Source organism: Oncorhynchus mykiss, chromosome 5, assembly GCF_013265735.2.
Source record: "Oncorhynchus mykiss isolate Arlee chromosome 5, USDA_OmykA_1.1, whole genome shotgun sequence".
Lineage (NCBI taxonomy): Eukaryota > Metazoa > Chordata > Actinopteri > Salmoniformes > Salmonidae > Oncorhynchus > Oncorhynchus mykiss.
This window is the reverse complement of record NC_048569.1, coordinates 51,485,058-51,507,937: the sequence shown is the minus strand read 5'-3', so window position 1 is coordinate 51,507,937 and position 22,880 is coordinate 51,485,058. Positions and strand designations below refer to the sequence as shown.

General features: G+C 40.8%; 1 protein-coding gene across 1 annotated transcript in view; it reads right to left on the bottom strand.

Annotated features, from left to right (window-relative positions):
- LOC110522961 (arf-GAP with coiled-coil, ANK repeat and PH domain-containing protein 2) overlaps window positions 1-22,880 on the bottom strand; it is a 123,546-nt gene that overhangs the window by 52,556 nt on the left and 48,110 nt on the right. The window contains 6 exon segments of the mRNA XM_036977765.1: window positions 10,007-10,102; window positions 10,206-10,250; window positions 16,536-16,719; window positions 18,039-18,097; window positions 21,680-21,733; window positions 22,737-22,856. Coding sequence (XP_036833660.1) covers window positions 10,007-10,102; window positions 10,206-10,250; window positions 16,536-16,719; window positions 18,039-18,097; window positions 21,680-21,733; window positions 22,737-22,856 — 558 coding nt within the window.

The window sequence follows — 22,880 nt, the reverse complement described above, 5'->3', positions numbered from 1 at the left end:
ACAGCAGCCTACTGCAAAACCTGTTTAAATACTTTTTTTACTTGTTAACCATTTCTGCTAGATAGTTTTTACAACCATGTGGGGTTTAGCTTGCTTGAGCCTGCTAACTGAAGAGTGTTTTTTTAATCTTACAAAGGAGTTGTTTAATCTAACTGCTTAACTATTTATCTGTGCATGGAATTGTATTTAGGTTTTTTAAACATTTTTTTTTCTAATCTTTACAGGAAAATGCCAGGGGCACTATCTGATGTGAGACATTTCGCTGCAGCTAATGAAGGAAAAGCTGTGTACATTTGCAAATACTGTGCCAAATAATATGTGAAGAATGCAACAAAGATGAAGAATCATCTGGCCAAGTGCATAAAGTTCCCTCAGCGCTCACAACAAGCAACCTCTGACAAAAGGCTCTCCTCTACTTCAATTCGAGGTGAAAATGATGAATCAGACACCATAACGACATGGTCCTCCTGGAATCAGAAGATTTTTTGACTCAATGGAGAAATGTAGTCAGAGAAATGCTGACCTCTGATGCTCACAGTCAATGTGTATTGGAAGAGATCTCTGAATGTTCTTCACCCAGCATACACCTCTCCAACCAGACATGCTTTATCTACTCATTTGCTGGATACAGAGTTCAACAGAGTTCAAGTGAAGGTCAAGCAAATCATAGAGAAAGCAGACTGTATTGCAATCATCTCTGATGGGTGGTCAAATGTTCGTGGGCAAGGAATAATTAACAACATAATCTCCACCCGTCAACCAGTATTCTACAAGAGCACAGACACAAGGGACAACAGATACACCGGTCTCTATATTGCAGATGAGTTGAAGGCAGTCATCATTGACCTTGGACCACAGAAGGTATTTTCACTGGTGCAGACAATGCTGCGAACATGAAGGCTGCTTGGTCTAAAGTGTAGGAGTCCTACCCTCACATCACACCCATTGGCTGTGCTGCTCATGCATTGAATCTACTCCCCAAGAACATCATGGCACTGAAAACAATGGATACACTCTACAAGAGAGCCAAGGAAATGGTTAGGTATGTGAAGGGTCATCAAGTTATAGCAGAAATCTACCTCACCAAGCAAAGTGAGAAGAATACGAGCACCACATTGAAGCTGCCCAGCAACACCCGTTGGGGTAGTGTTGTCATCATGTTTGACAGTCTCCTGGAGGGGAAGGAGTCTCTCCAAGAAATGGCCATATATCACAGTCTGCCAATATGGACAGCGCCATCAAGAGGATCCTCCTGGATTATGTATTTTGGGAGAGCGTGGTAAGCAGCCTGAAACTCCTGAAACCTATAGCAGTAGCCATTGCAGATTGAGGAAGACAATGCCATCCTGGCTGATGTTCAGACTCTGCTTGCAGATGTAAGAGAAGAAATCCGTACTGCCCTAAATACAGAAATGCTCATTATAAAAATTCAGAAAACAAAACATATTTTACATAGGTTTAAAGATTGACTTCTTGTTAATCCAACCACAGTGTCAGATTTATAAAATGCTTTATAAAATGCTTTTCAGCGAAAGCATACCTAGCCCAGAACATACCTAGCCCAGAACATAGCCCAGTTGACAAATTATTACAAAGAGTAACCAGCCAAGCAGAAGCGTTACAAAACTCAGAAATATAGATACAATTAATTAATTAATTGATGATCTTCATATAGTGGCACTCAGAAGACATTCATTTACTCAATACATTTTCCTTTTGTTCGATAAAGTCTCTTTATATCCAAAAACTTTGCGCGTTTTCTTCAGTAATCCACAGGCTCAAACCCAGTCAAAACAGGCAGACCAAAAAAAATCAAAATTGTATCCGCAAAGTTCATAGAAACATGTCAAAAGATTTTTAAATTCCATCCTCAGGTTGTTTTAGCCTAAATTATCTATAATATTTCAACCGGACAATAACGTCGTCAATATAAAAGGTAAACAAGAAATGCACTCTCTCGGGATTGCGCATGAAAAAGCTCTGTGACACGTCAGGGTCCACTCATTCAGACTGGTCTTACTCCCTCATTTATAAGAATACAGCCTGAAACAATTTCTAAAGACGGTTAAAGAAGGCATAGGAACTGCAAATTGTGTCCTAAGTTAATGGATACTGTAATGGCATTGAATATAAAACTACAAAACCCCCCCCAAAAAATACTTCCTGAGTGGATTTTTCTCAGGTTTTCACCTGCCAAATCAGTTTTGTTATACTCAGACAATATTTTAACAGTTTTGGAAACTTTAGAGTGTTTTCTATCCAAATCTACCAGTTATATGCATATCATATCTTCTGGGCCCGAGTAGCAGGCGGTTTAATTTGGGCATGCTTTTCATCCCAAATTCCGAATGCTGCCCCCTACCCTAGAGATGTTAAATGTGATTTGCCGTGTGTAAAGTCAATTTTTATAGTTTACTTCACTACTTGAGTCATCTCTCTCCGCTCTCGCCATGCCGCTTTCCACACAGACCTAGTCTCGCTCCGTCACTCAAGGAGTGCATTTGTTGTTCCTCGACCACGCAACATTTGCGTTCAGTCTTCATGGTCAATGCAGCACATGCAACAATGTTGATGACAACGATGCTACTTTAAATGTGCTTCTTAATATAAATTTACTAGCATTCTATCATTACACTATTAGTTTGTTTTCCTTACATCTGCAAACAGCTAATTTGTCTTTTATTAGCAAGTTGGGACTAAATTTTGATAGCCGCTAAAGCTAATCTCTAGTTAGCTGGCTAGCTAGCTAATAAATGTACCGAGTCAGAGCAAACGTAATTAGCTACACAGCCAGATAATACCAGTGATGGTATAAATCAGCATGTTGTTTGTGCAACAGTATCTTCTAAATCAAAGAGGAATATGCGAAGCATGAATATGTTAGCTACATGAAGTAGCTAAGAGAAAACATTCAACGTAGCCAAAGATTATAGTGTCCTCTAGGAAAAACTTTGGATCCTACCCTGTCACAATAACTCCTCCCTGGCATTTTCATTCGGTGTCATGTCAAAAAACACTATTTAAAGTGCCCACTATTATATTATAACTATAGAATTAGAATAATCATTATATTTCCATGATTCCAACAGTTCACCCAAGTGTTTTGCTCTAAATCAATTGCAACATTTGGTTAAAAATAAAGCCTAAATTGTTTGCCCATATCATGCAGCCCTACGTGGCAGTGTGGAAATGATCTCAAATGAGTGCAGGAAATGTAGAAATGTATGAAAATGCAGGAAATCATTTTTAGTTTGAAGTTGAACTGAACAGTATAAAACAATAAGAATGGAGAAAGACCCATTGAAATCACTTAGAATGTTTGTGCTGCCACCCTGGGGTCACGCACTACTCACAAAACATAAAATGCTGTCAAACCGTCAATATGTGATATGATACTTTGGCCATTTCGCCCAACCCTAGTTTAAACCTCCCCTGGTCCAGAGGAAGCTGCTGATATATCTGACCAGTGATGGGGGGGGGGGGTGATCGATAGTTACATATTCTTTTTGGATGATATTACATCGATATTTCACTCCATATTTCACCCCACCTAGTGCCAATTATTAACATTTGCTACAGTGGGTAGCGTTAGCTAGTGCTAGTTGTCTGTGCCTGAGCCGAAACTCCAGTTTGTTTTATCCAAAAGCATGTTCTCCATCTTCTTTTTAAATAGTGAGCCAATAACTCTTCAGTACTTTTTTTTGCCTGACTGATCAAAACTAGTTTTCTCATGCTTTCTCTTCAGCAGACATATAGTGAGCAATATCAAATTGCAATACATACAGTATCGGCACCTAAGGATCATGATAGTATCGCATCAGGTCAGCGCTACCAGTGACCATGACACACACAATGAAAGTGCATCATCACTGGCCACAGGCCTAGTGTTGATTGGCTCCACCTAGTGCCACTGAACTAAACTAGGGCACATTTTTGTACATGTGTGCACCCAGCAAAAATAATGGACAACAGTTTGGTTTGTGGGCCGAAGCAATTACTTTTCACCCTAGTTCAACTCCTTGGCAGGGAGGAAAAGCGTTGCCTGGCATGGCTTTACCTTTCTGTATAGAGAGTAAGAGCTTGATGATAAGCTGCCAAGTTGAATCAGGTGTGTTAGCGCTGAGGGGACAGTGGTTTTCAAACATCTCATCGGGGAACCCCCCCAGAGCTAGCACATCTGATTCAACTTGGCAACTTATCATCATCAAGCCCTTAACTAGGTGAATTGTAAAACATCTGGGGATCCCCGAGGAGAGGTTTAAGAAGCACTATGCGTTCGGATGGGCCAGGTGGAGATACAGTTACAGTTTAATGGGAGTAAATGGGATAAAGGCCTACCTGTCCCCCCAGCTGTTTCATGAGAGGTTGTAGTTCACTGAAGAGGTCGTAACCCTAGTGGAAGAAGGTCAGGTGGGCGTACATGAAGGACAGCATCTACGGACAGGAACATACCAATCTAAGACGTCGTACACGAGGCAAAAGACATGGGAACAACAGTTAAGTTCATATGGTTATTTTCATAGAAAACAATATTTACCGATTTGAGGATTTCCGATCTTCTCTTAGACTGGAGTACATTGATCTGTGTGGGTAGAAAGAAAAGCTCACGGTTAGATTGGGTCACCAGTGTGTGTGAGCGCATGTGTATATGAGAAAAAGAGAGCACTGTACTAGTGAAATGATCAAATCAAATACTCCTCCTAGTTCACACCAATAAACTTCAAATGCATTTAAAGTTAATTGGTTCCCATTAAATGGGCATCATGAATAATGTATAATTAGCCAGAACTACATCACTATAGATGTTGTAGGAACTGGATAGGTAGAAGCAGGCCCTAGGAATGGGATAGGTGTATTGCATTTACTCAATTCTACTCTCCTCGCTTCTACTAATGCTTTTACTTTCTTTCATAAATCTGCAAAAGCGGAATGGTTTGAGACCAGTGGAAGGTTTTTTTCAGGCTGGGCAGTTGAGAGGACATTGAGCAACTTAAAATAACTGTGTCCATGTCAATTGATAAACATCTAAATGTCCCATTATAGCTGCTAAGGAAGGTGTTGTTGACATGCTGAGGACTCTCATGTGGAAAATAACAACATATTAAAATGTGGAACTTCAATGGAATGCCCCTTTAAAATCAGCCTTGCTTTCCGGGCTTATAGATTTTCGGAGCACTTGATTGATAGCAAGCGAGCTCGATACCGCACTACCTCTTCAAGGGGAAGACTTTGATAAATTATTGGGCAGCCCTTGCAGAACACTGCTGTTATTGTAAAACGTGCATGCTAGTATGGTTGCAAAGGGTCGGACACTTTCCAGGAAATTTTCCATGGGGAGTTAAGCCCTGGAATTTGGGGAAATTTGCTTAAATTCAACAAATTTGTGAGATACACAAGGCAATTCTAAGTCTTGTGGCATATTTTGGTTAAAATATCCCCAATTCAATGGAATTGCAACCCCCTGCATGCATTCTTCCATCATATGTGAAGTGCACTCTTCCATCACATGTACAGCTGTTTCTCAAGATCTTGCACACTAATGAGATGTTATTGAGCCCACTCTACCTGTTTGAGCCAAGGTCTACATGCTTTCTGGTAAGTTTTGATTACAATATTTGGAAAGGTGAATATATTTTATATAAATACATGAGTTTTTGTTAACTAGTAAACAGCAGCCTACTGCAAAACCTGTTTAAATACTTTTTTTACTTGTTAACCATTTCTGCTAGATAGTTTTTACAACCATGTGGGGTTTAGCTTGCTTGAGCCTGCTAACTGAAGAGTGTTTTTTTAATCTTACAAAGGAGTTGTTTAATCTAACTGCTTAACTATTTATCTGTGCATGGAATTGTATTTAGGTTTTTTAAACATTTTTTTTTCTAATCTTTACAGGAAAATGCCAGGGGCACTATCTGATGTGAGACATTTCGCTGCAGCTAATGAAGGAAAAGCTGTGTACATTTGCAAATACTGTGCCAAATAATATGTGAAGAATGCAACAAAGATGAAGAATCATCTGGCCAAGTGCATAAAGTTCCCTCAGCGCTCACAACAAGCAACCTCTGACAAAAGGCTCTCCTCTACTTCAATTCGAGGTGAAAATGATGAATCAGACACCATAACGACATGGTCCTCCTGGAATCAGAAGATTTTTTGACTCAATGGAGAAATGTAGTCAGAGAAATGCTGACCTCTGATGCTCACAGTCAATGTGTATTGGAAGAGATCTCTGAATGTTCTTCACCCATCATACACCTCTCCAACCAGACATGCTTTATCTACTCATTTGCTGGATACAGAGTTCAACAGAGTTCAAGTGAAGGTCAAGCAAATCATAGAGAAAGCAGACTGTATTGCAATCATCTCTGATGGGTGGTCAAATGTTCGTGGGCAAGGAATAATTAACAACATAATCTCCACCCGTCAACCAGTATTCTACAAGAGCACAGACACAAGGGACAACAGATACACCGGTCTCTATATTGCAGATGAGTTGAAGGCAGTCATCATTGACCTTGGACCACAGAAGGTATTTTCACTGGTGCAGACAATGCTGCGAACATGAAGGCTGCTTGGTCTAAAGTGTAGGAGTCCTACCCTCACATCACACCCATTGGCTGTGCTGCTCATGCATTGAATCTACTCCCCAAGAACATCATGGCACTGAAAACAATGGATACACTCTACAAGAGAGCCAAGGAAATGGTTAGGTATGTGAAGGGTCATCAAGTTATAGCAGAAATCTACCTCACCAAGCAAAGTGAGAAGAATACGAGCACCACATTGAAGCTGCCCAGCAACACCCGTTGGGGTAGTGTTGTCATCATGTTTGACAGTCTCCTGGAGGGGAAGGAGTCTCTCCAAGAAATGGCCATATATCACAGTCTGCCAATATGGACAGCGCCATCAAGAGGATCCTCCTGGATTATGTATTTTGGGAGAGCGTGGTAAGCAGCCTGAAACTCCTGAAACCTATAGCAGTAGCCATTGCAGATTGAGGAAGACAATGCCATCCTGGCTGATGTTCAGACTCTGCTTGCAGATGTAAGAGAAGAAATCCGTACTGCCCTAAATACAGAAATGCTCATTATAAAAATTCAGAAAACAAAACATATTTTACATAGGTTTAAAGATTGACTTCTTGTTAATCCAACCACAGTGTCAGATTTATAAAATGCTTTATAAAATGCTTTTCAGCGAAAGCATACCTAGCCCAGAACATACCTAGCCCAGAACATAGCCCAGTTGACAAATTATTACAAAGAGTAACCAGCCAAGCAGAAGCGTTACAAAACTCAGAAATATAGATACAATTAATTAATTAATTGATGATCTTCATATAGTGGCACTCAGAAGACATTCATTTACTCAATACATTTTCCTTTTGTTCGATAAAGTCTCTTTATATCCAAAAACTTTGCGCGTTTTCTTCAGTAATCCACAGGCTCAAACCCAGTCAAAACAGGCAGACCAAAAAAAATCAAAATTGTATCCGCAAAGTTCATAGAAACATGTCAAAAGATTTTTAAATTCCATCCTCAGGTTGTTTTAGCCTAAATTATCTATAATATTTCAACCGGACAATAACGTCGTCAATATAAAAGGTAAACAAGAAATGCACTCTCTCGGGATTGCGCATGAAAAAGCTCTGTGACACGTCAGGGTCCACTCATTCAGACTGGTCTTACTCCCTCATTTATAAGAATACAGCCTGAAACAATTTCTAAAGACGGTTAAAGAAGGCATAGGAACTGCAAATTGTGTCCTAAGTTAATGGATACTGTAATGGCATTGAATATAAAACTACAAACCCCCCCCCAAAAAATACTTCCTGAGTGGATTTTTCTCAGGTTTTCACCTGCCAAATCAGTTTTGTTATACTCAGACAATATTTTAACAGTTTTGGAAACTTTAGAGTGTTTTCTATCCAAATCTACCAGTTATATGCATATCATATCTTCTGGGCCCGAGTAGCAGGCGGTTTAATTTGGGCATGCTTTTCATCCAAAATTCCGAATGCTGCCCCCTACCCTAGAGATGTTAAATGTGATTTGCCGTGTGTAAAGTCAATTTTTATAGTTTACTTCACTACTTGAGTCATCTCTCTCCGCTCTCGCCATGCCGCTTTCCACACAGACCTAGTCTCGCTCCGTCACTCAAGGAGTGCATTTGTTGTTCCTCGACCACGCAACATTTGCGTTCAGTCTTCATGGTCAATGCAGCACATGCAACAATGTTGATGACAACGATGCTACTTTAAATGTGCTTCTTAATATAAATTTACTAGCATTCTATCATTACACTATTAGTTTGTTTTCCTTACATCTGCAAACAGCTAATTTGTCTTTTATTAGCAAGTTGGGACTAAATTTTGATAGCCGCTAAAGCTAATCTCTAGTTAGCTGGCTAGCTAGCTAATAAATGTACCGAGTCAGAGCAAACGTAATTAGCTACACAGCCAGATAATACCAGTGATGGTATAAATCAGCATGTTGTTTGTGCAACAGTATCTTCTAAATCAAAGAGGAATATGCGAAGCATGAATATGTTAGCTACATGAAGTAGCTAAGAGAAAACATTCAACGTAGCCAAAGATTATAGTGTCCTCTAGGAAAAACTTTGGATCCTACCCTGTCACAATAACTCCTCCCTGGCATTTTCATTCGGTGTCATGTCAAAAAACACTATTTAAAGTGCCCACTATTATATTATAACTATAGAATTAGAATAATCATTATATTTCCATGATTCCAACAGTTCACCCAAGTGTTTTGCTCTAAATCAATTGCAACATTTGGTTAAAAATAAAGCCTAAATTGTTTGCCCATATCATGCAGCCCTACGTGGCAGTGTGGAAATGATCTCAAATGAGTGCAGGAAATGTAGAAATGTATGAAAATGCAGGAAATCATTTTTAGTTTGAAGTTGAACTGAACAGTATAAAACAATAAGAATGGAGAAAGACCCATTGAAATCACTTAGAATGTTTGTGCTGCCACCCTGGGGTCACGCACTACTCACAAAACATAAAATGCTGTCAAACCGTCAATATGTGATATGATACTTTGGCCATTTCGCCCAACCCTAGTTTAAACCTCCCCTGGTCCAGAGGAAGCTGCTGATATATCTGACCAGTGATGGGGGGGGGGGGTGATCGATAGTTACATATTCTTTTTGGATGATATTACATCGATATTTCACTCCATATTTCACCCCACCTAGTGCCAATTATTAACATTTGCTACAGTGGGTAGCGTTAGCTAGTGCTAGTTGTCTGTGCCTGAGCCGAAACTCCAGTTTGTTTTATCCAAAAGCATGTTCTCCATCTTCTTTTTAAATAGTGAGCCAATAACTCTTCAGTACTTTTTTTTGCCTGACTGATCAAAACTAGTTTTCTCATGCTTTCTCTTCAGCAGACATATAGTGAGCAATATCAAATTGCAATACATACAGTATCGGCACCTAAGGATCATGATAGTATCGCATCAGGTCAGCGCTACCAGTGACCATGACACACACAATGAAAGTGCATCATCACTGGCCACAGGCCTAGTGTTGATTGGCTCCACCTAGTGCCACTGAACTAAACTAGGGCACATTTTTGTACATGTGTGCACCCAGCAAAAATAATGGACAACAGTTTGGTTTGTGGGCCGAAGCAATTACTTTTCACCCTAGTTCAACTCCTTGGCAGGGAGGAAAAGCGTTGCCTGGCATGGCTTTACCTTTCTGTATAGAGAGTAAGAGCTTGATGATAAGCTGCCAAGTTGAATCAGGTGTGTTAGCGCTGAGGGGACAGTGGTTTTCAAACATCTCATCGGGGAACCCCCCCAGAGCTAGCACATCTGATTCAACTTGGCAACTTATCATCATCAAGGCCTTAACTAGGTGAATTGTAAAACATCTGGGGATCCCCGAGGAGAGGTTTAAGAAGCACTATGCGTTCGGATGGGCCAGGTGGAGATACAGTTACAGTTTAATGGGAGTAAATGGGATAAAGGCCTACCTGTCCCCCCAGCTGTTTCATGAGAGGTTGTAGTTCACTGAAGAGGTCGTAACCCTAGTGGAAGAAGGTCAGGTGGGCGTACATGAAGGACAGCATCTACGGACAGGAACATACCAATCTAAGACGTCGTACACGAGGCAAAAGACATGGGAACAACAGTTAAGTTCATATGGTTATTTTCATAGAAAACAATATTTACCGATTTGAGGATTTCCGATCTTCTCTTAGACTGGAGTACATTGATCTGTGTGGGTAGAAAGAAAAGCTCACGGTTAGATTGGGTCACCAGTGTGTGTGAGCGCATGTGTATATGAGAAAAAGAGAGCACTGTACTAGTGAAATGATCAAATCAAATACTCCTCCTAGTTCACACCAATAAACTTCAAATGCATTTAAAGTTAATTGGTTCCCATTAAATGGGCATCATGAATAATGTATAATTAGCCAGAACTACATCACTATAGATGTTGTAGGAACTGGATAGGTAGAAGCAGGCCCTAGGAATGGGATAGGTGTATTGCATTTACTCAATTCTACTCTCCTCGCTTCTACTAATGCTTTTACTTTCTTTCATAAATCTGCAAAAGCGGAATGGTTTGAGACCAGTGGAAGGTTTTTTTCAGGCTGGGCAGTTGAGAGGACATTGAGCAACTTAAAATAACTGTGTCCATGTCAATTGATAAACATCTAAATGTCCCATTATAGCTGCTAAGGAAGGTGTTGTTGACATGCTGAGGACTCTCATGTGGAAAATAACAACATATTAAAATGTGGAACTTCAATGGAATGCCCCTTTAAAATCAGCCTTGCTTTCCGGGCTTATAGATTTTCGGAGCACTTGATTGATAGCAAGCGAGCTCGATACCGCACTACCTCTTCAAGGGGAAGACTTTGATAAATTATTGGGCAGCCCTTGCAGAACACTGCTGTTATTGTAAAACGTGCATGCTAGTATGGTTGCAAAGGGTCGGACACTTTCCAGGAAATTTTCCATGGGGAGTTAAGCCCTGGAATTTGGGGAAATTTGCTTAAATTCAACAAATTTGTGAGATACACAAGGCAATTCTAAGTCTTGTGGCATATTTTGGTTAAAATATCCCCAATTCAATGGAATTGCAACCCCCTGCATGCATTCTTCCATCATATGTGAAGTGCACTCTTCCATCACATGTACAGCTGTTTCTCAAGATCTTGCACACTACTGAGATGTTATTGAGCCCACACTACCTGTTTGAGCCAAGGTCTACATGCTTTCTGGTAAGTTTTGATTACAATATTTGGAAAGGTGAATATATTTTATATAAATACATGAGTTTTTGTTAACTAGTAAACAGCAGCATACTGCAAAACCTGTTTAAATACTTTTTTACTTGTTAACCATTTCTGCTAGATAGTTTTTACAACCATGTGGGGTTTAGCTTGCTTGAGCCTGCTAACTGAAGAGTGTTTTTTTAATCTTACAAAGGAGTTGTTTAATCTAACTGCTTAACTATTTATCTGTGCATGGAATTGTATTTAGGTTTTTTAAACATTTTTTTTTCTAATCTTTACAGGAAAATGCCAGGGGCACTATCTGATGTGAGACATTTCGCTGCAGCTAATGAAGGAAAAGCTGTGTACATTTGCAAATACTGTGCCAAATAATATGTGAAGAATGCAACAAAGATGAAGAATCATCTGGCCAAGTGCATAAAGTTCCCTCAGCGCTCACAACAAGCAACCTCTGACAAAAGGCTCTCCTCTACTTCAATTCGAGGTGAAAATGATGAATCAGACACCATAACGACATGGTCCTCCTGGAATCAGAAGATTTTTTGACTCAATGGAGAAATGTAGTCAGAGAAATGCTGACCTCTGATGCTCACAGTCAATGTGTATTGGAAGAGATCTCTGAATGTTCTTCACCCAGCATACACCTCTCCAACCAGACATGCTTTATCTACTCATTTGCTGGATACAGAGTTCAACAGAGTTCAAGTGAAGGTCAAGCAAATCATAGAGAAAGCAGACTGTATTGCAATCATCTCTGATGGGTGGTCAAATGTTCGTGGGCAAGGAATAATTAACAACATAATCTCCACCCGTCAACCAGTATTCTACAAGAGCACAGACACAAGGGACAACAGATACACCGGTCTCTATATTGCAGATGAGTTGAAGGCAGTCATCATTGACCTTGGACCACAGAAGGTATTTTCACTGGTGCAGACAATGCTGCGAACATGAAGGCTGCTTGGTCTAAAGTGTAGGAGTCCTACCCTCACATCACACCCATTGGCTGTGCTGCTCATGCATTGAATCTACTCCCCAAGAACATCATGGCACTGAAAACAATGGATACACTCTACAAGAGAGCCAAGGAAATGGTTAGGTATGTGAAGGGTCATCAAGTTATAGCAGAAATCTACCTCACCAAGCAAAGTGAGAAGAATACGAGCACCACATTGAAGCTGCCCAGCAACACCCGTTGGGGTAGTGTTGTCATCATGTTTGACAGTCTCCTGGAGGGGAAGGAGTCTCTCCAAGAAATGGCCATATATCACAGTCTGCCAATATGGACAGCGCCATCAAGAGGATCCTCCTGGATTATGTATTTTGGGAGAGCGTGGTAAGCAGCCTGAAACTCCTGAAACCTATAGCAGTAGCCATTGCAGATTGAGGAAGACAATGCCATCCTGGCTGATGTTCAGACTCTGCTTGCAGATGTAAGAGAAGAAATCCGTACTGCCCTGCCCACTTAACTGTTGCTACATGCAGAGGAAACTGCAGTTCTGAAATACATCAAAAAGTGTGAAGACTTCTGCCTGAAGCCCATACACGCTGCAGCGTACATGTTGGACCCCAAGTATGCTGGCAAAAGCATCCTGTCTGGTGCAGAGATCAACAAGGCCTATGGTGTCATCACTACCTTGGCCTGGATGAAGGTAAGGTTCTTGGCAGTCTGGCGAAGTACACTTCCAAGCAAAGGCTTTGGGATGGAGATACAATATGACAGTTGTGCCAACATATCTCATCAGCCACCTGGTGGAAGGGACTTTGTGGATCTGAGGCTCTTTCCCCCGTTGCCTCCATCATCCTTCAAATCCCACCAACATCAGCCCACTCAGAACGCAACTGGTCCTTGTTTGGGAACACACACACCAGAGCACGCAACAGGCTGACCAATATAAGGGTTGGAAAATTGGTGGCCAACCGGGCAAATTTTATGCTTTTTGAGCCTGACAACGAGCCATCCTCAACAAGGTTGGAAAGTGACAGTGAAGATGAGGCCTCAGAGTCTGATGTTCAAGAGGTGGACATTGAGGAGGTCCAGGGAGAAAACATGGAAGCCTGAGAGGAAGACAACCAAAGCTTTAGTTTCTAGACTATCATTTTACAGATGTACAGTGGGGAGGAGAAAAAGTATTTGATACACTGCCGATTTTTCAGGATTTCCTACTTACAAAGCATGTAGTAAGTAATTGTTTATCATAGGTACACTTCAACTGTGAGAGACGGAATCTAAAACAAAAATCCAGAAAATCACGTTGTATGATTTTTAAGTAATTAATTTGCATTTTATTACATTGCAAAATCGGCAGTGTGTCAAATACTTGTTCTCCCCACTGTATGTTGAAAACACTTTTTGTGAGATGCAATGGATCATTGGGGATCATTCCATATTCCCTTTCTTTTGTTGTTCGGTGAAATCATCCCATGTGATGAATCATCTCATTTAATTAAAGTTAAATTCGCAACATTTTTCTTTCTTCTATTGGAAGTATTTAATCATTTGCAATCATGTATACTTATGATACTTCTGTAAAAAAAAAAATACTTCTGTAAAAATTGTATGTTTCTGTCTCCATATGATATGGTAAATATATCCAATGCAAAAAATCTACATTTAAACGGTATTAATATTAATTTGCATATATTTCTGTTAATTCCCATATATTCCTGTTAATTCCCACAGAAAGTTTCCACCTATGAATATTCCCCAAAATGTGCAACCCTATGTGCTAGTAAATGCAGTCAACTTCCCCATTCACAGCAACACTATGAAACCCAAGCTATACAGTGCCTTGCGAAAGTATTCGGCCCCCTTGAACTTTGCGACCTTTTGCCACATTTCAGGCTTCAAACATAAAGATATAAAACTGTATTTTTTTGTGAAGAATCAACAACAAGTGGGACACAATCATGAAGTGGAACGACATTTATTGGATATTTCAAACTTTTTTAACAAAACAAAAACTGAAAAATTGGGCGTGCAAAATTATTCAGCCCCTTTACTTTCAGTGCAGCAAACTCTCTCCAGAAGTTCAGTGAGGATCTCTGAATGATCCAATGTTGACCTAAATGACTAATGATGATAAATACAATCCACCTGTGTGTAATCAAGTCTCCGTATAAATGCACCTGCACTGTGATAGTCTCAGAGGTCCGTTAAAAGCGCAGAGAGCATCATGAAGAACAAGGAACACACCAGGCAGGTCCGAGATACTGTTGTGAAGAAGTTTAAAGCCGGATTTGGATACAAAAAGATTTCCCAAGCTTTAAACATCCCAAGGAGCACTGTGCAAGCGATAATATTGAAATGGAAGGAGTATCAGACCACTGCAAATCTACCAAGACCTGGCCGTCCCTCTAAACTTTCAGCTCGTACAAGGAGAAGACTGATCAGAGATGTAGCCAAGAGGCCCATGATCACTCTGGATGAACTGCAGAGATCTACAGCTGAGGTGGGAGACTCTGTCCATAGGACAACAATCCGCACAAATCTGGCCTTTATGGAAGAGTGGCAAGAAGAAAGCCATTTCTTAAAGATATCCATAAAAAGTGTTGTTTAAAGTTTGCCACAAGCCACCTGGGAGACACACCAAACATGTGGAAGAAGGTGCTCTGGTCAGATGAAAGCAAAATTGAACTTTTTGGCAACAATGCAAAACGTTATGTTTGGCGTAAAAGCAACACAGCTGAACACACCATCCCCACTGTCAAACATGGTGGTGGCAGCATCATGGTTTGGGCCTGCTTTTCTTCAGCAGGGACAGGGAAGATGGTTAAAATTGATGGGAAGATGGATGGAGCCAAATACAGGACCATTCTGGAAGAAAACCTGATGGAGTCTGCAAAAGACCTGAGACTGGGATGGAGATTTGTCTTCCAACAAGACAATGATCCAAAACATAAAGCAAAATCTACAATGGAATGGTTCAAAAATAAACATATCCAGGTGTTAGAATGGCCAAGTCAAAGTCCAGACCTGAATCCAATCAAGAATCTGTGGAAAGAACTGAAAAGTGCTGTTCACAAATGCTCTCCATCCAACCTCACTGAGCTCGAGCTGTTTTGCAAGGAGGAATGGGAAAAAATGTCAGTCTCTCGATGTGCAAAACTGATAGAGACATACCCCAAGCGACTTACAGCTGTAATCGCAGCAAAAGGTGGCGCTACAAAGTATTAACTTAAGGGGGCTGAATAATTTTGCACGCCCAATTTTTCAGTTTTTGATCTGTTAAAAAAGTTTGAAACATCCAATAAATGTCATTCCACTTCATGATTGTGTCCCAATTGTTGTTGATTCTTCACAAAAAAATACAGTTTTATATCTTTATGTTTGAAGCCTGAAATGTGGCAAAAGGTCGCAAAGTTCAAGGGGGCCGAATACTTTTGCAAGGCACTGTAGGTAATGCTAAGCTGCCTGGCCCCCTTATCAGCCGACATGGCCCATTCATCATCATTGCAGCCCAGGAGAAGACGAGGCAATGAAGGTACGGCTGTATACATGACTACTCTCCAATGTGAAAGGTCAGCTTAGCAATCGGGGGAACATAGCACAAACTGTAGAGCCATGTGGGTTTGACAAGCTAGGAACATCAGAATAGTATGAAAGAAAGGCCTATAACATTTTGTATCTATCAGAAGAAAAAAAGACTGAGGCACCGTGAAAATTTCTGTTCGTGTTGGACCTGTAGACGGAATATACCCAAGTGTTAAGCCTCTATTCAGGGTCTGTATGGCATTGTACGGACATAATTGATAGCTGGCCTTACTTTCAGGCTACAGCCTTTCATCAAAGATGCTTAAAGAAGTTTAACATTGGAATGGGGGGTAAACTCACCCTTGTGCCAGACCACTCACCATACGTAAAATGCTGCTGAACAATAGTGGTCACCAACCCTAGTCCTGGAGAGTACGGTCTAGTGTTTCAGCCTAACACTGTCACACCTGATTAAATCAATCAACTGCTCAGAAAAATCTTGATTAGCTGAACCAAGTTTTAGAGCAGGGCTGAAACAAATCAAATCAAATTTTATTTGTCACATACACATGGTTAGCAGATGTTAATGCGAGTGTAGCGAAATGCTACAAAAACATTCACACCGATGTTGCTTTCCACGTGGTTGGTGAACCTCAGTCTGTGTTTAATTCTTCATAGAAGGATAAAGTTATCCCTTAGAAATTGATCTGAGGTCAGTTTAAGAGTTAACACTCTGAAGGTTAAGTTAAGGATTTCTAAAGTAAGCTGATCCTGGATCTGTACCTGAAGGACATAGTCGAGGACGATGTGGCGGAAGCACTTGCGTGTGGCCGTCAGGATGTTGGTGGCCTCCTCCACCTCGTGCTGCTTGTTGCGTGGCACCTGGGCATTCTTAGTCAGCGCCGCCTCCTTTTCCTCGCTCACCTTGTCAAACTGCTTCTTGGACTCTTTGAACTTACGTAGGTCCCTAAGGGCGGGAGGTGAAACATAAGAAACAGGTATGATAATGAGGAAGTCACACCTCTGCTAAATCTTTGTCAATCTAATAAAAATGTTTTAAAAAAAAATCTAATCCAGGAGTATAGACCTTTCTCTCGAAGGCATTCAATTGTTTATTTGTAGTCATGTTTTGGTTGTATGAGTTGTATAGAGAAGGTTTTGTGGTTTTACACGGTTTGAAAAACAACCAGAGCAAGTGGCTACAATCGCATAATCGCCCAAATACCGGTAAGCAAGAAGGATCACATTTCTGATTTTCGCCTTTGTGAGTGGAATGAAGCCACTCACAAAGCCGAAAAGAAGAAATGGGAAACATTGAACAAACAATCTAGCTAATGTCAATCATTAGAGGAAATAGTCTATCATCTATTTAAAGGTCTTCTCAGTTTATTAGGTGTATGACTAAAGGGAAGCAATTGCCCTAAAAATCTAATTTCCCTCACAAATGTGTCTACAAAAGGCTTTGGGGGTGATTTGTAACCAGCAGTATCATTTGACAAAGCAATTAATGACTATTTGGAAATTTGCCTCACATGCACCCTGACAAAGCTTGAATCATTTGCTAGTGTTCGCAATGTGAATTGTACATTTAGAATGAATTGGCACAGATATGAGGACACTATTTACTCCAAACGGAGGGACAAAGGACACAGCTTAAACTCAAGTGCCCACATCTTGTTCTTTGGCTTGTACTGTTTGAGTGAAATAAAGACACCTTTGGACCACAGAAGGAGGAGTGAGTAATTGTTTGGGAACATGGTTTTGAGCTCTTCATTTATAGGGCAGAATGCTGATGTAGGAGTTTAGCCCGTGTGTGGTGTGGGCAAAGGCAGCGGGCTAATCCTGCATAATGAAACAAATGAGGTTTCCCTGCAGGCTTAAACTCTTACATAAACTGTCTGGGAAAATGTGGGTGCATTAGCTAATAGGTTAGGAAACATTTAGAAGCTGTACTTTTACACACCCTTTAATACTGAGCAAATAATATAGTATTCCACAATGCGTTGCAGACCGTGTGTCATCCCATCCTTTATCGTATCGGATACACTGCCGCCGATCGCCTCATACATATTCATGTACTGTTTGTGTGACTGAGATTCCTCCTTGTGCTATTGTGCTGTGTGAATTTATTTATGTCATTTCCTTCCTTAGTTATTTTAGTCCTAGACCATGATCTATCACAAATAATTTGAATGTTGAATAGAGACACTGTCCATTGTTATTGTGTAAAATAAGAATACAACTAGCAGTAATATGATGAGGGAGCATTCATTTCGACCTACTTACTCCTTCACAAAAGTTAGAAGCTGGGTCTTGACTGATCGCTGGGCCTGGTCAAACAAAATCTATAAGCAGAGAAACATGACTGATTAGTACTTTATGCAACCGGGTAACAGTCACAAGCTTTTCACATTTTAATTATTACAAGCTGAAGTGTGTATGAAACAAATTTCTTTACAGGGAATGGTGTGTGTGTTCTGCAAGTTAGCACCTCTAACCAGGGTGTGTACCTGTACTTCAAAGGTGGGCTCACAAAACACATAAAAAAATCAGCATAGATCGGGCTGACTTTGTACCTTTCAGGAGTACTTTTTTACTGCACACCAGCACAACAGCCTACTGGTTTCAGCTCAATAATGACATTCTGTGTTGCTGTGTTCATTCTCACTAGTTAGAGGCCACAGACTCATAAAACTTCTACCGCCTTCAAACAGACAGCCAGCAAAATTAGCATCAGAGACATCGAAGATGAAGCCCTCATGGTGTTAAGCCCCCCCGCCCCCGTGGGTTGTGCCGTGGGCTATACTCAGCCTTGTCTCAGGATGGTAGGTTGGTGGTTGAAGATATCCCTCTAGTGGTGTGGGGGCTGTGCTTTGGCAAAGTGGGTGGGGTTATATCCTTCCTATTTGGCCCTGTCCGGGGGTGTCCTCGGATGGGGCCACAGTGTCTCCTGACCCCTCCTGTCTCAGCCTCCAGTATTTATGCTGCAGTAGTTTATGTGTCGGGGGGCTAGGGTCAGTTTGTTATATCTGGAGTACTTCTCCTGTCCTATTCGGTGTCCTGTGTGAATTTAAGTGTGCTCTCTCTAATTCTCTCTTTCTTTCTCTCTCCCGGAGGACCTGAGCCCTAGGACCATGCCTCAGGACTACCCTGACATGATGACTCCTTGCTGTCCCCAGTCCACCTGGCCGTGCTGCTGCTCCAGTTTCAACTGTTCTGCCTTATTATTATTGGACCACGCTGGTCATTTATGAACATTTGAACATCTTGGCCATGTTCTGTTATAATCTCCACCCGGCACAGCCAGAAGAGGACTGGCCACCCCACATAGCCTGGTTCCTCTCTAGGTTTCTTCCTAGGTTTTGGCCTTTCTAGGGAGTTTTTCCTAGCCACAGTGCTTCTACACCTGCATTGCTTGCTGTTTGGGGTTTTAGGCTGGGTTTCTGTACAGCACTTTGAGATATCAGCTGATGTACGAAGGGCTATATAAATAAATGTGATTTGATTTAAGCCTGCTGATGCAGGGCCAGACAATATGACAAACAGATTCGGCTCTGTGCTTTAAGGATCATGTGCTCGGGTTAGCGCTGAATGGTAAACTATAACCATCAGTCAGCTGATCTCACTGCAGTCTCCAGTGTTGAGTCACAGTCTTAGATCTGTGGCCCTCAGGGGTTTAGGGAGTATAGAGAGGAAGAAGGACACTAAGACGGGACTAGGGAGGTCTCTCCAGTGATGAGTCACGGTCTCAGACTTTATGGCAGGGGTATTCAACTCTTACCCTATGAGGTTCAGAGCCTGCTGGTGTTATGTTCTTCCTGTTCTAATTGCACTCACCTGGTGTCCAATGTCGATATTAGTCCCTGATTAGAGGGGAACAATTAAAAAATGCAGTGGAACTGGCTTCGAGGTCCAGAGTTCAGTTTGAGGGCTCTAGAGTTTAGGAAGCACAGTTTTTTTTTATGTATTACTATTATTTATTTATTTATTTATTCAGGGAAAACCCATTGAGTCCATGGTCTCATTCCCAATGGTGCCCTGATCACAACAACACAACAACCAATATAATGTAAAACAAAACAGCAATCAATACAAAACACAAAATGACAGTTACAGTCCTCAGCTACTAGGTCCTCAATTAAAACACCATAGACTGCCTGAGTAGCACCTGAACATCTAATTGTAATGAGTTTTGCAAGTTGTTCCAGCAGTGAAGCGCATTAAAACTAAAAGTGGTTTTACCCGAGGAACCTCAAGGGGTAACCAACCCTGTGAACGGGATTGGTAACTGATTTTTCATACTTCAACAACGAAGTTAGGTAACTCGGAAACAAAAAGGGAATAGTGAAGTGATCTATGGGACGTTAAATGAGGACCAGCCAACCTTTTGACACAGGATGCAGTGATGAGTATTCAAAATGTCACTTGTGAAAAAGCGAAGGGTGCTATGGTAGACGGCATCCAAAGGTTTAAGAGTAGTGGCTGCTGCATTCTGGTAATGGTGTCACCATAGTCAAGTACTGGCAGAAAATTGACTGTACAATCTGCTTCCTGCTGTTTAGGGATGTAAGATGTATGTAAAAAAAAATCCTTGTCAATCCAAAAGCTCTGATATTTATAGGCGGGAACCCGATCGATGGGAGAACCATTAAATTAATAAATACAGTGGGGCAAAAAAGTATTTAGTCAGCCACCAAGTTGTTGTTGATCATTGCTAGACCGCCATTTTCAAGTTTTGCCATAGATTTTCAAGCCAATTTAAGTCAACACTGTAACTAGGCCACTCAGGAACATTCAATGACATCTTGGTAAGCAACTGCAGTGTATATTTAGCCTTGTGTTTTAGGCTATTGTCCTGCTGAAAGGTGAATATGTCTCCCAGTTTCTGTTGGAAAGCAGACTGAACCAAGTTTTCCTCTAGGAGTTTGACTGTGCTTAGCGCTATTCCGTTTCTTTTTACCCCCCCAAAAAAACATTCTAGCCCTTGCCGATGAGGAGTATACCCATAACATGATGCAGCCATCACCGTGCTTGAAAATATTAAGAGTGGTACTCAGTTATGTATTGTGTTGGATTTGCCCAAAATATTTTTATTCTTGACAAAAAGTTAATTTCTTTGCCATTTTTTTGCAGTATTATTTTAGTGCCTTATTGCAAACAGGATCCATGTTAAGTCATAATTGTATTCTGTACAGGCTTCCTTCTTTTCACTATGTCGTTTATGCTAGTATTGTGGAGTAACAAATGTTGTTGATCCATCCTCAGTTTTCTATCACAGCCATTAAACTCCAACTGTTTTAAAATCACCCTTGGCCTCATGGTTAAATCCCTGAGCATTTTCCTTCCTCTCCGGCAACTGAGTTAGGAAGGACGCCTGTATCTTTGTCATGATTGGGTGTATTGATACACCATCCAAAGTGTAATAATTGCACCATGCTCAAAGGGATATTCAATGTCTGCCTTTTTTACCCATCTACCAATTAGGTGCCCTTCTTTGTGAACCATTGGAAAACCTCCCAGGTCTTTGTGGGTGGAATCTGTGCTTGACATTCACTGCTCGACTGAGGGACCTTACACATAATTGTATGTGTGGGGAACAGGGTAATTTAAAAATCATGTTAAACACTATTATTGCACACAGAGTGAGTCCATGCAACGTATTACGTGACTTGTTAAGTCCATTTTTACTCCTGAAATAATTTAGGCTTGCCATAACAAAAGGGTTGAATACTTATTGACTCAAGACATCTCAGCTTTAAATTGTTATTAATTTGTAAACATTTCTAAAAACATAATTCCACTTTGACATTATGGGTTATTGTTAGTAGATCAGTGACAAAATCTCAATGTAATCCACTTTAAATTCAGGCTGTAAAAAGATACTGTATAGCACACCAAGTTCTGTTTCACATCAAATGTCGCCTTACCGTGTGATAGTTGATCATCTCCTGCAGACTCTCGGCAAACTTTGTGAGACTGGACTGTGGGAGTGTAAAACAGAGATAAAGTAAATAAATATGTACAGACACATGGGATAGAACAGTTATATGTAAATCATTGGTCTCAGAGTAGAATGTATTATCCATAAATTATACACCTATCCATCAATGTAAAATAGTCCTATTGTATGAACTAGTCCCACCATCTCAGTCACACGACAGGGTATAATAAATACTGAATTCCAGACTAGTAAAACCTACTAACAGTAACTGAGGTATGTGTATGAGGAAATGCTCTAGTGCAGGGGTCTTCAACCTTTTCTTGCCCAGGGACCCCCATGTTAGACGTTAAGAATTTTCACATCTTGTCTTATCTGATAAATGATAATGGCAAGGAAAAGTAAATCAACATTTTAAAATGAACAGATTTGGTAGTTAGTTTCATTATTTTGGCCTACCCACATAATTGGAACATAGCCTATTAGCTAGAAAAATTTATATTCAAACATATTGACGCTAAATGCAGCCGTTTAACTGGTAAACAAAGGTGAGCTATTTGTTGGCAAAAATGTATGGCAACGCCATGAAAGCTTTGTCGTGCCCTGTACTTATGGGTGCTTTTTCAAAGCCTGTGTCATAGACTTCAATGAGTATAACTTGCTCAATATTAGGAGTTTAGAAATAAAGTTGACATCATTAGAAAGAAGACAATTCTAAAAAAATATATATACTTTTTTTTGCAGACCCTGGTTGAATACCCTGCTCGTGTGCTGCTATGCCGCTTTAGCCATTTGAGCAACAATGGTGCCTTCAGGGAGAATTTTTCAACAATAAGGACATTCTTTCAGAAAAATGCACTGTGGCTGAACTTCAGACCCAGGAAGTAAAGGAAATATACAAAGGAGCGGAAATGCAGGCCACTCAACGCAAAAATGTGTGTGAGAAAATAACAGAGGAGCCCCACAAGCCCACAACGGTTTTCTAACAGTAGAAGCGGTCAGTTTTGACTTGCGAGGCTCAAGCTAGGTTACTGTAGCTCTTTTACCTCGATGACGTCATCTTTGGTGGAGCTTGCAGCGAGCTCGCGGATTCCATTGACAAACTGTTTATTGGCAGTGTTGTAGGCCTTGCCGGCATCGATCATCCCGATGCATAGCTTCACCAGCTAGAGAGGAGAGAGAGAGGGATG